This window comes from Carica papaya, chromosome 1 (genome assembly GCF_054855325.1).
Source record: "Carica papaya isolate Zhongbai chromosome 1, ASM5485532v1, whole genome shotgun sequence".
Lineage (NCBI taxonomy): Eukaryota > Viridiplantae > Streptophyta > Magnoliopsida > Brassicales > Caricaceae > Carica > Carica papaya.
In genome coordinates, this window is record NC_142309.1 from 8,107,131 (window position 1) to 8,124,748 (window position 17,618).

General features: G+C 32.4%; 2 protein-coding genes and 1 non-coding gene across 5 annotated transcripts; 1 reads left to right on the plus strand and 2 right to left on the minus strand.

Moving 5' to 3' along the window:
- Positions 1–5,316: 5,316 nt before the first annotated feature.
- TRX2 (thioredoxin 2) lies at positions 5,317–6,971 on the minus strand. Its single transcript, XM_022049705.2, has 3 exons — positions 6,729–6,971; positions 6,465–6,587; positions 5,317–6,282 (listed from the first exon to the last, which is right to left on the minus strand). The coding sequence occupies exons 1-3, from the start codon at positions 6,867–6,869 to the stop codon at positions 6,154–6,156; spliced, it is 393 nt and encodes a 130-aa protein (XP_021905397.1). The 5' UTR covers positions 6,870–6,971; the 3' UTR covers positions 5,317–6,153.
- Positions 6,972–8,101: 1,130 nt separating this feature from the next.
- On the plus strand, positions 8,102–8,174 carry TRNAA-AGC (transfer RNA alanine (anticodon AGC)). Its single transcript has one exon. It is a non-coding gene; the product is annotated as a tRNA-Ala (tRNA).
- A 553-nt stretch (positions 8,175–8,727) lies between these two features.
- On the minus strand, positions 8,728–13,872 carry LOC110820119 (serine/threonine-protein kinase PBL34-like). 3 transcript variants are annotated; one of them, XM_022049514.2, is made up of 6 exons: positions 13,425–13,872; positions 12,382–12,716; positions 12,126–12,261; positions 10,596–10,735; positions 10,394–10,517; positions 8,728–9,865 (listed from the first exon to the last, which is right to left on the minus strand). In XM_022049514.2, the coding sequence occupies exons 1-6, from the start codon at positions 13,609–13,611 to the stop codon at positions 9,348–9,350; spliced, it is 1,440 nt and encodes a 479-aa protein (XP_021905206.2). In that variant the 5' UTR covers positions 13,612–13,872; the 3' UTR covers positions 8,728–9,347. The 3 variants fall into 3 exon arrangements, with proteins under 3 accessions (XP_021905206.2, XP_021905209.2, XP_021905210.2); XM_022049517.2 differs by having other exon boundaries at positions 10,596–10,732; positions 13,425–13,870; XM_022049518.2 differs by having other exon boundaries at positions 10,596–10,732; positions 12,382–12,713; positions 13,425–13,866.
- Between the last annotated feature and the right edge of the window lie 3,746 nt (positions 13,873–17,618).

Consider the following 17,618-nt stretch of genomic DNA (forward strand, 5'->3'; position numbering starts at 1 on the left):
TTTAAAAGGAGGTAAGTCATTTGATAGTGCACTTTACTTTGTGACCTTTATTGATGATCATTCAAAAAGACTTTGGGTTCGTACCTTAAAGTCAAAAAATCAAGTGTTTGGTGCATTTAAAGAATTTCAAGCTTCTATTGAGAGAGAAAATGGAAAGAAGTTGAAATGTATTCGCACTGATAATGGTGGTGAGTATTGTGGGCATCTTGATGCATATTGCAGAGAACAGGGTATCATACATCAGAAGACACCTCCTAAAACTCCTTGATTGAATGGTTGGCAGAAAAGATGAACATAACATTGATGGAGAGAGTCAGATGCATGCTTTTAGAGGCTAAATTGTCTAACTCTTTTTGGGGTGAAGCTTTGTATACTGTCGCACATGTGATCAATCAACTCCCAGTGTTACATTGGAAAATGATGTTTCTAATAGGTTATGGTATGGTAGAGATGTTTCCTATGAACACCTACAAGTATTGGGTTGCAAATATTTTGTACATGTTCCTAAAGATGAGAGGTCCAAGTTAAATGTCAAGACTAGGCAGTGTATCTTCATTGACTATGGGCAAGATGAGTTTGGTTACAAATGCTATGACTCAATTCAAAATAAAGTTGTCAGAAGACATGATGTAATTTTTGTAGAAGATTAGACTATTGAAAATAATAACAAGGTGGAGAAATCTAAGTTTCAGATTGGTGGTTTAATTAACTTAGACTCATCTCCTACAACTCATATGCCTGATGCAGTTGAAATTCAGAATCATGATGCGCACAATGACAATCATAATATAGATAAGATTGGTGCTCCTGAATATGAAGCAGTTGATGTTCAACAAAAGGCACATATTGAGGAACTTGAAGTTCCACTTAGAAGGTCTACTAGAGATCGAACGCATTCTACTACGTATTCACCTAATGAGTACATACTCATAACAGATGAAGAAGAACCTGAATGTTATAAAGAGCCAATTGAGAGTGAACAAAAAGTAGAATGGATTATAGCTATGGAAGATGAAATGCAGTCTTCACCTAATAATCACATTTTTTAATTGGTGAAGCTTTCTAAAGACAGAAAAACCTTGAAAAATAAGTGGGTTTATAGACTGAAACAATAAGAGAATTCATCATCTCTACGATACAAAGCCAAATTAGTTGTCAAGGGCTTCGGTCAAAAAAGAGGAGTTGATTTTGAAGAGATTTTGGTCAAGATGTCATCAATTCATATTATCTTAGGGTTAGCTGCTAGTCTTGATTTAGAGGTTGAGCAAATGGATGTTAAAATAGCCTTCCTTCATTGTGACTTAGAGAAGGAAATCTACATTGAACAACCTGAAGATTTTGTGATGTAAGGAAAAGAAAATTATGTTTACAAATTGATAAAGAATTTATATGAGTTGAAACAAGTACTTAGGCAATGGTATAAGAAGTTTGAGTTAATTATATTTTAACAAGGCTACAAGAAGATTACTTCTAATCATTGTGTTTTTATGTAAAGATTTTCTGATAGTAATTTTATCATTTTGTTGCTATATGTTAATGATATGCTCATTGTGGGTTCTACTTCTTTTAGAATTGATAGCTTGAAGAAAGAGTTGAGCAAATCTTTTGCAATGAAAGATTTAGGTCCAGCAAAGCACATTCTTGGCATGAAAATCACTCGCTATAGAAAATGCAAAAAATTGTGGCTATTTCAAGAAAAGTACATTAAGAAGGTACTGCAACAATTTAATATGGTTAAAGCTAAACCTGTAAGTACACCTCTTATTATGTCTTTCAGATTGAGTGTCAAACAGCCTCCTTCTAGTGAGCAAGAGAAAGAAAACATGCAAAAAAAATGTTATGCATCTGCAGTATGTAGTTTGATGTATGTATGATTTGTATTAGACCAGATATAGTTCATGCAATTGGTATTGTTAGTATTCTTCTATCTAATCTAGGAAAAGAGTATTAGAATACCGTGAAGTGGATTTTGAGATATCTTTGTGGTACCGTTAGTTTGAAGTTGTGTTTTAGGATTGAGAAGCCTATTCTCAGTAGTTTTACAGATTTTGATTTGACAGGGGATATAGATTCAAGAAAGTCTACTTCTGGGTATTTGATTACTTTTGTAGGGGGAGCTCTGGCATGACAATCTAGGTTGCAGAAATGCACTGCATTGTTTACTACAGAAATTGAGTTCATTGCAACGACTAAAACATGTAAAGAATTGCTTTGGATGAAGAAGTTTGTGAATGAGCTGGACTTTACAAAAAAGAGACATGTCTTATTTTGTGACAGTCAGAGTATTATTTATCTTGGTAAAAATCCTACTTTTCATGATAGATCCAAACACATTGATGTGAGGTATCATTGGATTCGTGATGTTTTGGATTCTAAACAGCTTAAACTTGAAAAGATACACACTAATGATAACGGTTCTGATATGCGCATAAAGGTTTTACCAAGAGTAAAATTTGAAGCATGTCATATGGTTGCCGGTTTAGAGAACTCCTCCACATAGTCTGGAGGGGGAGAATTGTCGAGTTTTGGGTTCCCTCCTATCTAAAAAAATCCAAATCCTTTTTTAGCCCACTTATTTTTTGCCTATTAGGGTTATTAGAGTTTTTTTTTATAGTATATTACTTTAACCCTAAGAAACAGTATAAAAATCAATTTTCAGCCACCAAAAGAAATAGAACAATAAAGGGAACTTTTGCTGAAAAAATTACATCCAACGTGTTTCGGTTCTTTCCACGATCAGATAATCATCTTTAATCGGATCAAGCTAAAATTTGGTGGATATTTAGAAAATTCATTTTTCTTCATTCTGAATGATGAAGATCGATTCTAGACGGTTGGATTTTCAGTATTTTCAGTTCGAATTTACTGTTCACGTTTTTTCTTCTCTATACCGATCAGTTTGACTTTTTCCAACGATCGAACTATAATTTGTGGTCTAATGAAGCTGAAATTTGATGAGTATATTCGGGATAAATTGTTCTTTGATCTGAACGGTGAAGATCGAATTTGAACAATTAGAACTCATCCGTTTCGCATGAAAAGTAGCTATTTTATTGATATTTCTTCATTCCCTTATTTATCTTTTATTGTTTGGTTGATTTGTTATTGATAATTTGTTTGAAAATTATAGTGGTTACTTGTTGCTGTAAACATTAATTTTTATAATGAAACTCTTTTTTTCTTAGATCAAGAGAAATCCTGTAATTTTTATTTTTCACATTGAAGAAATTTTCTACGTTAAAAATTTTAGTGTCTTTGTGTAATTATTTTTTAACATCTTGAATCGAATTTTATCATATTTATTTTAACTGAATTTTTTCTTAGTTTTCACTCCTCACAAATTCATTGAAATGATTCCCTACCGCCTATAAAACAAATCTTTTTCCTGTAAGTTTTACAAATGGGATCCTTTGTCAGAATTCACCATAAAAGATGTAAATCTGAATATAATATTACATATCTTTTCTACCATCATTTCTGTTTGATGCTATAAATTATTCCAATTCTCAATATTATCATTCCCACTATTTTACAGGTAAAAACACTTCATGCCTGTCCATTTCCATCTTTCCATTTTCTATCATTTCCTCAAAGTGATACAGCTTTTCATTTGGCATCTGTCTTGTACTTCACAACCAAAATTAATTTCTTATTCCACCAACATCTAGAGCCAAATGATGAAACGCTCTAATTATAGGGTTGACAACTTGAATTCAAGTTCTGTCTCTTCTCCCATCTTTTAAAAAAAAAACATTAAATTTTTTTTTTTCAGTTTCCTGAACTGACAGATTTGCAATTTGCAGAGCACACTAGGAGTTTCAAGCCTCCAAAAAAAGATGAGGATGACTTTAGGGAGCTTGCTTCAGCTATATACCTACAAGTTAGCACCATTAGCCAGGCCCTTATCTTTGTGACAAGATCTTGAAGCTGGTCATATATCGAGTGTGCAAATCTCTTGCTCGTTACAGCTTCTGTCGTTGCTCAGCTGGCAATGAAATAAAGTGAATTGCTGATTGAATATTGTCTGGAGAAATAAACATCATTGAATCTTTGGAATGTTCTAGTGCGTTGGGGTATACACAAAGTGGAGCTTTGCAGCAATTGAAGGGATTGGATGGTGTTGGAATGGTTTGATTTGGCTCTATATCCTCATTTTCTACATCCCACTCAGACTTCATAAAGTTCTTCATGCAATATGCTCTCAGTGAAAGCCTGGGATCTCGTCTTGAGCAAAGGGTATGAACAACAAGTATTGGCTTAACAAAAAGCTTTTACTTTTTTCCTCTCTGGTAAGAATGTTAAACTTGTATGGCATGTGGAGATATTGCTGACTGGTGGTGTTAATCTTGTGTTTCACAGATTGCCTTCACAAGAAAGAAGGATTTCTGAAAAGAACACGAGCTTAAATGGTCACACGCTTGGAGGACATTTTACAGGCCATATCCACCCAAAACCCCGATGTTCAGTGAATGCAGTAGTTTCACAGAACCTAATCAGGTGGCTGAAGAAGCAAAAAGAAGAGCAAAAATTGCCAGATAGGTTAAACTACACTCCATCATATTCACTCAAACCTCTTCTTTATCCGGCGTTAAAGCTATTGCATAGTAAGTAAACCTTATTGACATAAATTAGCACCAACCTTACAACTGCTCTTACTGGTGTTTCATGCAGACTCAGGGAGCTAGCATGCATTGAAAGGGCATGTTAAATCAATAGTGAGGATGAAGGGGCTTGACATTGATGAATCCAGCGAACATACACTATCTGAAGAAGAAAGCGGTCTATTTTGGCTTGCAAAAGGCATAATATTACTGTAAATACCAGTAAAAATCTATAATGTATAATGTCAATCACCTCTCAATTTGTGTAATAATTTATCCTCAGATATTTCCATTTCTTAATTTAGTCTATATCTTCATTGCAATTTTGCTCCCGCTCTCTGTGCAGTACTGTGTTGCTTCCACAGAAACAGGTAATGTTTTTTTGTTGCCATTTGCTTTCACAAATGGTATATGTCCAATAGAATAAATTATCATATGGAAAAATCTGCAAAGAAAAATAAAGTGCAAACCTAATGGATTAACTCCTGTAGACATGATTTTGGAGCCTAAAACTTCCAAAGCCTAATGATTCAATCCATAGATGATGTGAAATTTTAAACCCTTGATCTCTCATTTAACAAAAGAATGGCTCTACTCAAATGGCTTGAACAAAATACCTAAACAATAGATGCATAGTACGTGGATAATAACAATAAGAATCTCTGTCATAAACATTCAAGTTGCGGTGACTGCTAATCTTAGAAAAAAGTTATGATGGCTCTAAAATATTTCTTTTTTGAAATAAAAGGTGACTCGTACTTATCAATAATAAATTATCATCAACTCACAGCTAAACACAAACTTCACACAACAGACAAGGTAGCTTTTCCATGCTGAAAGCTTCAAGCTTTCTTTATTCACATGCGCTTTTTGGCTAACATGATTTCACTTCAGACTTAAAAAACATAGTGATCATCATAAAACACACTATATTTTGCCATTTATATCAAATCACTCTCTAACATTTTAATCAAACCAATTAGCTTCTGTATTTTATCATTGTAACTTAGCACATTAGTTAACAGAATTAGTAATCTTCAACAGATTTTTTCTCCAAAGATAAGTTGGTAGTTTTACAATGTCTTCTTCATCAAAACATCAAAACCTTTTTCCTAAACTGTTAATTTGGTATCCACCGATGCCCATCTGTGGAAAACTCATCCTAACACCAAGATTATTCCACGTTCATACATGATCCACGAAGATGATTAACTATAGAGTTTGCACGGATGGGTCCGCAATCCCAAATTTCAAACCTGTTTGAGAATAGTGGGTCTAATTTTCCACTAGCTGGTCTCACATGTATCAACTGCCCAAGAGTATTATCAAGAAAAACAAGTGAAGGAAAAGGGTCTTGATGTTTGATGAAGAAGAAGACAAACTTAAACTTACCCATTTATCTTTATAAAGGAAAAAAAAAATGTCTGTTTACAGTTCCCCTTAACTAATGTTTCATTTGATACAACCCCAAAATTCTAGAAGATAATTGCGTCGATTAAAATTACCAGTGATACAAATGACAAATATATAAGTGTTATATGAAGATTACCTTTTAACGAAATGATTTTATCTTTTCCTTGAGCTCTTTTTCCTTGGCCCCAGTCACCGTGTGCTTTACAGTTCTATCCTTCACCAATACAAACGTCGGCATACCCTGAATCCCGTATTCCTGGGCCACACTCTACAAAAACCCAACAACAACAAACCAAGAAACAAAGAAAATCAAACTTTGCCTTAAAAAAAATATATAAAAAAAAAAAAAAAAACCAGAGACTCAAACATACCCTTCCAACAATTACGAAAAAAAAAATTGAGTTATTCTGGAAAAGGGAAAGAAAGAGGAAGATTAATAGAGACACATACAGGCAATTCATCGACATCAATCTTCACAAATTCAACCTCTGGATAATCCATAGTCAATCTTCCAAATATCGGCTCCATCATCCTGCACGGCCCGCACCATTTGGCGGAGAAATCTATCACCATCTTCATTCATTTCGTCGTCGGCATCATCAACAACCCATCAAAAAGCGAACCCAACAAAATTACCAGAAAGCATAAGTGAAAGTGAACATAAACGCAGAATTATAGATCCAGAAAATATTACATAAAGAGAGAGATAAGTACCAGCTTATTGGCTTCAAAAGTATCAAAGAAGCTTTTCCACTCAACAGCTGAGTTGAAAGTCTTGATTCTCCAAGACTCTGATGATGCCGGCGACGACAAAACCTCATTTCCTCCCAACACGGCCGACAGAATTCCTCCCATTTTTTTCTTTATCCAAATTTTTCGTCTCTCTCGCTCTCTATATAATAAATAAAGGCGACCCCCTCGATAATATAGGAATAGGATACCAAAGCATAGCTTTCTCCTCTACATCTCCCATAGATTTTTATACCTCCATCCATAGAAAAATGTTGAAATTCAAGTTGCCGAAAAGTAAAGTTCAATTTTTTAAAATTCAAAATCACAAGTTGAATTTGAAATGTAATGTATAAATTATTTTTAAAAAAACTAAATTAATAAAATTAGTACTAATACTATAAATATAAATTATAGAACATTTATAATAAATATACAATTTTATTAATTTTTTAAAGAAAAGTTAATAGCTTATTGTTTATAATCAAACACTTTATCTAAGTACATAAAAATTGTTTATTTTTAAATAATAATAATATATATTATGCTGTAAACACATTTTTTTAAACAATCTTAAATATAATTTTAATTCTAATACTTAAAAAGTTAAATCTTAATATTTTAAAATATTTTATCTAAATAAAAAAGCAATACCATTACTCATAAAATTGTTGAAGAATTACGTGAATTCAGTATTATAATTATAAGGAAAAAATATTTATAAAGGAAATCCATTTGTTTAGTACATTATACAAAATATTGCCAACTATTACTATAAGGCATGTCCATCTTTATTTTTGACATAGCATCCTTTATATTTAATTATTATTTTATTATGTACAATTCTCTTTATATAATTTTTAAAGTAAAATTTTTTTTCTAATACCATACATAAATAATAAGATATGAATTTAAAAAAATCAAATATATTCGATATCAATCTTGTTCAACCTCGTTACTTTATTGTTCACCAAAATTCAAAATTTTTACTAACAACGTATGAACTTATACAAATTTAAAAAATTACAGTAAATATCTCGACAGTGAAACAAAAAAATTCATTGAGAAGATTTAAGTGTTTAACTTTCAGAACTTCAATCTAAAATATTTTTTTACAAAAAAAAAAATCATTTATACTGACATACTAGATCTATTAAAAAACACAACAAATAGAAAAAATAAGATAAATACACACGAGTAGAAGCGATCAAAAAAAAAAAAGGGGAAAAATCACTTGGCTAATCTTCATAAGGTGCTTAACAAGTTCAAAATAAGGGGTGGGTTCACGAGATCGTACTACCACTAGGGACCAGTGTTCGCAAGATTTATATTAATAATTTAACAGCAAAAACGCAAATGGGGATGTAGCTCAGATGGTAGAGCGCTCGCTTAGCATGCGAGAGGCACGGGGATCGATACCCCGCATCTCCATTTTTATTTTAAGCAAAATATATTTTTCTAATGTCCCGGCTCATCCTGGCTTGATCACTTTTTGACGGGCCCCACTAAAATTTAGTGGCTTGACACTTTATCAAAAATAATTTTGAAACACTATTTTTTAATCCGGGTATTATTGTAATTTTAATAAATTCTTAATTTTCTAGTTTCAGTTAACTGGTAAAATAATTAACAAAATGTTTCATTATATAGGTTTGTATTTACTAGAATTATTTGTATGTTATTAATAAATATTTAATATATAAACCATTAGGAGCTTCAAAAAATACATTGTCAACTTTACATATAAATATGTTTATAATTTATATTTATTATAAATTATTAAAATAATATTTAGTTTGCATCTAAATAATGATAATTTAAAAACTAATATTCATATTGAATGAAAAAAATATTTATTTTAAAATAATTTAGGAGAAATTATAGTTCACTGAAGCCAGAACATGTCATTTTCCATTTGGAGGGACAAAAAGAATTCAGCCAGACCAGCTCAATAGGTTTAATGGAGATCATGAGAAACATAACATAGCAGATAAATAAGCTACAACAACCTTCTTTTTCTTGGGAATTTTTTTTTTACATTCTTGATCAATCTTTTACCTACAGAGAAACTGAATCCATTTGTACGAAAACAATGAGAGACATGAAAAGAAATAAAAAGAGGGAAGAGGGTAAAAAGCATACATATATTAGTGACCACATTTCAGAACAAGCAAGAAACTACATCAAACGATGCCTTATAGCTCCACTTTCAGACCTCCACAAATGCAGATCCCGGCTACACGATATTGATCTATTGCAGCTTCATATTTCCCCGCCATCATTGCATCAAACATAAACTTCAACTTCCTTTTCAACACTTCAGCTCTCCGTCCTCTAGATATTAATGTCTCAAATATCATATACAATGGTGATGAAACAACTAAAAGGTCAGATGGTCTTCCTTCGATTCACTTAACCATGGGGCAGCACATCAGATAAGGTGGAGGCTAGTTCAGTCAACTTACTGATGAACCGATATCAGAACAAAAGCAACCCATGCCAAAGCAATCACGAACCAACAACTTATTGTTGTTGATAATGTTATATGAGGAAGCCATTATGCAAGAGAACCAAATCTAACATTGAAAGATAAAGCACTTCATGTTATGATTCTTTGCCATTAGGCTTTGGAGATGGGTTTTTGTTGTGATATGGTGAAGCTTGAGGACCCTTGGGACTGGATAAACTCCTTAATGGTTGCCCATTCCTTGCTGTGAATCCTGCCTGAGTTCTAACACCATTTTTAGAAAAAGTGCTGGACCTGGAACGATCAGCTTGCATGGTTTGGAAGAAATATGAGGAGCTGGCCATATCCTTAAGGTTTGGAAGAGGCTTTAGAGTTTCAACAACTTCACTCATTCGTGGTCTAGCTTTGGGGTCACGACTAAGACATTGAGCAGCAAGCTGGGTGGCCTTTTGAGCACCTCCAATTGAGAAGTGACCTTCAAGGCGAGGATCCAATAACCGGTAGAACCTTCTCTTGTCCAATAGATGTGGTCTTGCCCATTCAACCAGGTTGTGCTCTCCATTTGGTCGGTTCTTGTCCATGGACCTTCGACCAGTCAGCATTTCCAGTAAAACCACTCCGAAGCTGTAGACGTCACTCTTTGATGTCAAATGTCCTAAATAAGAGAGAACTGTATTAGTCTAATAAAAGAAAAAACAGTTTGTGATTCAATGGTACATCATTGCACAATCACAATTCATATCACAAAAAAGTATGTAGTTCCGGAGAAAGTTGCCATTTCTTTGTAGCCACGACTTAAAATGGAAGGATATCTATAGAAGTGACAAGAAACATATCAAGTGAGAGCAATTTGAACTAAACATTTCATTAGTCATGAGGTAATGCAGCATGTCTGGCTTGTTTGCACATGCAGCAAGTTGTACATATATGACATTATTGTCAAAGAAGAAAGTCCGCAAAAGAAAGAGAGGGTCCTTATAAACTGTATCAAACATAAAGACCTGCTTTCTTCAAACCTATTATACTATCATAATGTCAGAAAGTGATCATTTACGGACTTTTTTGAAGCAGACCAGTGAAGAATCTAGCTACCCATCAAAATACTAGAGATTGGAAAAGAACGTATTTATTCAAGCAGCTCAATAAAGTTTAGGTTCAAACAAAGAACAGAAAAGCCACGCACCAGTCATCACATATTCTGGAGCAGCATAGCCGTATGTTCCCATGACTCGAGTAGATACATGAGTTTTACCTTCCTCAGGAGCATCTTTTGCAAGCCCAAAATCAGAGAGTTTTGCATTATAATCCTGAAATGAGCATTTGTTTTTACTAAGAAATTGATGATTACACCAGACACTTTAATTTAACAAGTCTTAACTACGCACCGCATCTAATAAAATATTTGATGTTTTAAAATCACGATATATGACTGGCTTTTCAGCTTCTTCATGTAGAAAGGCAAGACCCTTTGCAGCACCAAGTGCAATTTTCATTCTAATAGACCAAGGAAGAGGCAAGGACCCTTCTGCACATAACATGGTCATTACCAGGGAACATTAAATTTGTTATAGAGATGCATAGCAAAATAATATGTGCCGATGTAAGAGCGCAATCACAGATGTAAATGTTTACATAATAACACAATAACAGCAGTTTTTTCAAACAAGATACTACCATAACATTAAAAAAGGAAAAACTACCAAAACCTTTCCATGTAAGCAACAGTTACAAAGCCACAGTAAATTCATTTTGTCCAAAAATTTCATATCAACAATTGCTAGTAGAACTAAAGACATTAAGGAGATAATGCACATAAGATTTGAGAAAGAGAACAAAATAGAGCAAGAAAATGTCTGAACAGATCTGTTACTTTGAACATGCATAACAGAGACCAAAACAAATAAATTGTAATGGCGTAAGTTAAACAAAGATAAAATTTATTTTGCTCCACCTATATAGTTAGTGCTACACATTGATTAACACAACAAAAGGCATAGCAGCCCGAAGTACACAAGAAAATTATCCTACTCCGGGTGGAACAAATTTGCTTTTAATATCCTTCCAATGATACATAAAAACCAAATTAACCAACTTCATTATTTTTCAACTGTAGTTAATTGTCATAAAAGACCTTTAAAGCCAACAATGAGGATATCCTCTCTCAAGCTAAAGGTGGTAAGTTCATTGCAAACTTACCACTGACAGAGCAGCCTTAGGAAGCTGGCAATTTTGCAATACTGGATGAAGGAACAGACTTTGCTTCAATCTTCTCATATACAGGGAACTTTTCCATAAATTATATTTAATTTGCCAGGTAGCAAAATAAGATTTCCCTCTTAACTTTTGAGGACAATTTCAGTGCCATAGGCATTTTTTGCCTAGTTGGCTTAGTAGACTCCACTTGACACGTAGACATGCGTGTGGAAATGCCAGACAGAAGAACTACTAATCAATTAATTGATATCCAACAATAACTATTTGAACACCTCTTAACTGTTGCACTTAGTTATCCAAAAATATCTTCAATTAACGTTCAATCCTGAATCCTACACATGGTTTTATCATTTGACTAAACCAAACCCCATAAATATAGAAACAAACCTAACCCAAACGAAAAGAATGATAGGCGAAGTTGCAATACAAGCATTCATTTATTCCATACCTAATTTTGAATATCTAGTGTTTTCCCCTGAGCACTCTAGTGAAACATTAAGAACCACTGCTTAACCTAAGAACACGTGGCTGCTTGAATTTTGGATTCATGCGTTGAGAGCATTTAAGAAGCACCCCAAATGCCACTAAGCCTACAAATGTAACTGACCATGGCATAAGGTTGAACCAAGCAATTTACAGCTTACAAGGAATATTCATGAAGAATTGCGTCTGTGCAAATTAATTAAATATCAGTTACATACTTCTGAAGAGGTGGTTCTCCAAACTTCCTCGAGGCATAAACTCATATACCAGCAGCCTTTGATCATCTTCAATGCAATAACCCACCAATTTAACTAAATTGGGGTGAAGAAGGTTACCAAGGAAATTAACTTCAGCCTGACATATAATGAAAATCATGAGGATCACCAACTGGAAAAGAAATGCAAGAAGAAGCATATACTTTTAGTCTATATGTAGAACTTAAATGAAAGAGAGTAGATGAATAAGGATCCATACAAGCCACTCTTTATGACCCTGGAGTCCATCATGGTTCAAGGTTTTTACTGCCACAGTCAGCCCTGTACCAGGTTTCACAGGTGCAGTTCCATTCTCTTCAATCCATCCTTTGAAAACACAACCAAACCCACCCTCGCCAAGAAGACTCTCAGGTCGGAAATTCCTAGTAGCTAACTTAAGATCAACAAAAGTGAACTTCCGAAGTTGAGAAGAGACCCTCAGTTCCTCGCTGAATTTAGGTGTGGACGAAGTACTTTCTGCATTGCTGGTGGTTGTGGTAGACACCGGAACAACAGGTTGATCTCTTCTTTTCTCATTTCCATTTTTACCTTCTGCTAATGTATAGAATAAAAAGATTAAAAGACAGAAATATGAGAAACCATGATAGGAATCGTAACAAATGCAGAAACCAGGTAATCATTAGAAACCCTTAATATGAATATGTTTCGCACTGCAGAACAAACTTTCTAGATATGATCACCAAAATGGTTGGTGATTAGTCAATAAATGGAAGTTTTCCTTAAAGGCACCATGTTCTTTTTTCTTTAATTGCTTTTTAACTAAAATGAGCCATATTACCTACCTCAAATAATTTATCCCATCTGCCTGAAACGACATAATCAAATTCCTGATGGTAATGAATGATTAAACCACTTATTTAGACACATGACGTTCTTCATATATCCAAAAATAAAGACAACCGACTTGCTTCTCTTCGGAAGTTTCTTTTTTTTCTTTTTGCAAGTTAAGAAGGAAATTCTCAGCTGGGGAGCACCCCAGACGATCTCAGAAGGAAAAATCGAAGCTTCAACAAAGTCGTCACCCTAAAAAAATTCGGCCCAACAATAATAGAAAGAAACCAAACAGTCCCTTCACCCCAAAAGTTGATAATTTTCTTATAGATAAAGCACACAGATACAACAATGATTTGAAGAATTTTTTCAGCGGATGGTTTCTGCTCTTCCAAAGAAAGGCATCTTTTGTACTTATGAACATAGTCAATCTTTGCAGAGAGATAGAGAGAAGAAGAAGAAAAAGAGTACCACAATGATGGGTGGTTGCGCCACTCATGGAGCTATCAACTTTTGATCTCGACGGGATGCAGCCACCAACGAACATTAATTTGACCCAACATCCACTTTCTTCTTCCTCAGCTCCATCTTTCTTCTTCCTTCCTTTCTTCGGTTTCCAATTCTCCGCCACCTTTACAATACCCGGACCCAAACCCATCCCAAAAAACAACTAGTGATCAAATCACCATACCAGAGCTCAAAACAACAAACAACACCTCAAAACAAGTTAATTTCGTTCATCAAATGCACCAAAAAGCGAGTGATAATACAAGATGAAATGAATATCAAGGAAACCCAGTCGTGAAATTTTAGTCAAAAGGGATTTTGGTGAGAGAGACTCGGATGGAGGGGCTGCTTGAGAAAGAGGGAAAGTGATCAAAAAAGGGCAGTCGGGTAGTTTGAAACAGAGAAAAGGGGCAGAGGGGGCAAGAGAGAGGAAGTGAGGAAAGAGAGATTTCTCTGTTACTCTCAACAGTAACATTGGCATATTCCAGACAAAAAATCATGTGCTAAAAATGATTAGTGGATATACTGACAACGTTAGTTTTTTCTTCTTCTTTTTTTTTTTTTTTTAAATATATATATTTTTTCGAGCAATTAACTCCTTTTTCTAAACCCAAAAAAATGAGGACTTTTGAATTTTTTTTAATTGTTATAAATAATGGTTTTCATAAATTAAATTACCATATTTTTTTGACATTTTAAATCTAACAAGATTTGCACACATTGATTTGAATTCTTAATACTTAAATACCAACAACTTACAATTCTTGGTTTGAGTTCTTTATTTTTTATTTCCTGGGCTTATATATATATATATATATATATATATATTTATTATTCACAAAGCTATATATATAAGTTAATAATGAAACGGTAATAATATTATTATCAATATTTTTAAATTTAAAAATAGAAAATATTTCCATTTTCTAATTATGCTTTTTGATCCTTCTTTGATAAGTATAAATGAAAAATCTAACTTAGTAAATTTAGTTAATAGAAATCATAAAATCGTATTTGTTGTAGATTATTGAATATTTGAAATTAAATAAAAATTAGGAGTTCAAAGTTTGTTTATGTTATTTTGTTATCAAGCATTGCAAAATGAAGTAGTAGAGGAATCTTGATTCAGTGTGGACAAGTAAACTTACAGATTGACAAGTACATAATTCTATGAATAAAAAATTTCTACTTTACACTATCTCTATTCTACTTCTTTGAAATTCTTGTTCTTCTTCCAACTTCTCTCTAAAATGCATGACGAACAATTTTGATATTAAATATAATTATTAATTTCTCGATTTAAACAAAAAACTTAAATAAATAAATAAATATATTGTTTAGTCTAAACTAAATAAGATTAAGACAAAAAATAGTCTGAATTATTTACTTAAAATATTATAGACAAGAATCTAATTTGTTTAAAATAAATAATTTCAAGATTTGCATTAAAGAATATAAATAAACTAAATGTTTAAGACAAATAAAAAACTTTCAACAACCAATTATAATGAAAAAACATTATGAATCAAAATTATAATAAGTTTCAAATTTCATAGATTAATTTGGTAAGTTGCTGCCATTATTACTATTATTATTATCTTACATTATTTTTTATTTATTTTATCTTTTCATTTTATTCTATTTTTTTAAAAAAAAAATTTATGGTGAAGAAAAAAAAAAGAGAAAAAAGTTATAAAAACAAAAAAACAAAGGGAGAGAGAAAAAGCGATGAAATTTAAACATTGGGACGTTATTTAATCTAAATCCAGTCTCAGCCCAGAAGGAAACCCAATGAGGCCCGGCCCAAGGAGTACCCAAGCCTAGCAATTTGAAAATTCAAAACTACGCCGTTTAGGGGTCCAGATTTCGAACCTAAGGGAAAACAAAACAACGTCGTTTCATTAGATTAGCGCAACAACGTCGTTTCACCAAAGGCCAAACCTGAAACCTTACGGTTCGTAGTGGCCAAAGAAGTGAGAAAGCAAAGTCGTGGCAGGTGGGAAAGAAGTAAGAGAAATAGAATTTAAAAAAAAAAAAAAAAAAGAGGAATTAAACTTTAGTCATAAATTTAATTTTGTTTTAACCAGATAATAATAAAAAATTTTATGATAGTTTTAAATTTATTATTCTAATTTCAAATTAGATTCCATATATAGTGTTATAATTCTAACTAAATTTATACATATTTTTTAATTGAACGAATTATATATCATTTTTTGCTAAAGAATTATACATAATTTTTTTTATAAAAAATTTATCTAAACATAGTCAAAGAATTAAGAATAATATGGTTTTATTGAAATTATTAAGATATATTTAATATAAACTAAATATTTATTTTTTGTCCGTAAAATTTTGTTTAAATATCATATGTAACTAATTTAATTAAAAATATAAATAAAATTATATTGTAACTATATTAATTCTAATAAAATTTGAACATATATAAATTTTATAGGATTGATGGGGATAACTTGAGGCCATGTAAGCAAAAGGTTGAATGCAGCTGTCTGATATCTATCACTTCCATTTTAGTTTTTAATAACTTTGCTTAGTGGAGTTATGGGTGAGACAGAGATGTAAACTTCTTCCCCTTTCAATTTGTGTGTCCTTTCCTTTGAATATTTGTCCCCTCTTTTGAGTTTTTTTTTTTTTTAATTTATTTATTTAATTATTATTATTATTATAAAACTTTTTAAGGAGATAAACGATTTACATCATAAGCACAGTTGTCTATAGAATCCAATAAATAATATTATTAACACACAATCTATGAATGTTCAACTCAAGATCCCAAATCAATGACAAGACAAGACAATTAATTAGTGTGAATGTTAAACATTAACATTTCAGGTTTCTTGTTTTATTGTTGTATGAGCAAAAATCAAACAAGATAGCAAATGCAAATTAATTAATTGCTAAGTAGTTGGCGTAGAAGATATAAAGGTGGGGATTGCAACAAATTGGGTTCCCACGAATTTTATATCTAACCCAAATATACAACTTAAGAAATCCAAACTAGTAGTCATATCCAACCTTCTCTCCCTCAATTTTCATGTTTTGTTCAACTTTTTTAACACTAGAAAAAGAAAGCCATAATCTTGAACCAACTGAGAGAGGGAGAGAATGTATAATTTTTTGGGTGTTTTTTTAACAAATAAGATACACACACACACACACACACACGTGTGTATATATGTATAGAAAAAAAAGGAACAAACATGAGGAAATCCTATCTTTTCCTTTGCCCAAAGAAACTCCAAGAGAGATCAGTGCAGCAAAAACTTCAGCATCCAAGCTTCTTTTCCGTTGGACCACTACACTCCTGGCATTGATGATGGTGGCGACTGTCAAAGGTGGAAATGATAGTAGTGGTGGTTGTTGAAGAAGAGGAAGCAGATGAGGATGACTCTGGTGCATTTTGAGTCTTGAAGAATGAGTGAAACTAAAAAAATTAAGGTTATGATTTTTAACTTCAAAGTATTTATATTTTATATTTTTAATTTAAATTTACAATATTTAATGTATCGAGTTAAATTTAGACGAATTTTTCACCTCTATATTCAAACCCGTCCTATCCCGCCAGTATATTATCATGCTGACCTGAACTTGTACTCCGATATTTTTATTTGAAAGAAACCATAATAGATGTGATCCCGATGATTCATGTTATGCAGATTGGGATCACTATTACATTCCTAGGTAAAAGATATTTAAATTGGTTTTTAATTTTTAATGATTAAATGTTTTAAGTGATTTTTAATCCAAAAAAAGTTCCTTTAAGCATATAATTTTCAGTCATAATATGTTTTTTTCACGATTAAACTTCTCTTCAAAATGCAAAGTTCCAGTCCAACCCTCAAAATAAAATAAAATAAAAAGAAAATCAAAACCCCTTCTGCCTTCCAAGAACATGGAATTCTTCTCTTTCATCTCTTCCAGTCTCTAGGTCTCTTCAATAGTAAACAAATTTGATTTTTTTAAGTTGATAAACTTTCTTAATTTATTTTTAAGTATTCCTCAAATAACAGTGCACTAAGACAATGAAAAATAAACAATAAAAAGAGCAACTAATAGTCTTTTTTATCACTTAACTAATCATTCAATTTTGAAACATAACTTAAAAACGTTTTCCAATTTTAAGTCTGACCAACCCGG

What these genes read in the sequence shown, in the direction of transcription:
- TRX2 (XM_022049705.2), bottom strand. Translation starts at nt 6,869, where the DNA reads ATGGGAGGAATTCTGTCGGCCGTGTTGGGAGGAAATGAGGTTTTGTCG. An exon ending in CTTTTGAAGCCAATAAGCTG is followed by an intron (nt 6,588 to 6,728) that starts GTACTTATCTCT and finishes AAATGAATGAAG; the next exon opens with ATGGTGATAGATTTCTCCGC. An exon ending in TTGATGTCGATGAATTGCCT is followed by an intron (nt 6,283 to 6,464) that starts GTATGTGTCTCT and finishes GGGTTTTTGTAG; the next exon opens with AGTGTGGCCCAGGAATACGG.
- LOC110820119 (XM_022049514.2), bottom strand. Translation starts at nt 13,611, where the DNA reads ATGGGTTTGGGTCCGGGTATTGTAAAGGTGGCGGAGAATTGGAAACCG. An exon ending in AGGGTCATAAAGAGTGGCTT is followed by an intron (nt 12,262 to 12,381) that starts GTATGGATCCTT and finishes ATTATATGTCAG; the next exon opens with GCTGAAGTTAATTTCCTTGG. An exon ending in GGAGAACCACCTCTTCAGAA is followed by an intron (nt 10,736 to 12,125) that starts GTATGTAACTGA and finishes TGTTATGTGCAG; the next exon opens with AAGGGTCCTTGCCTCTTCCT.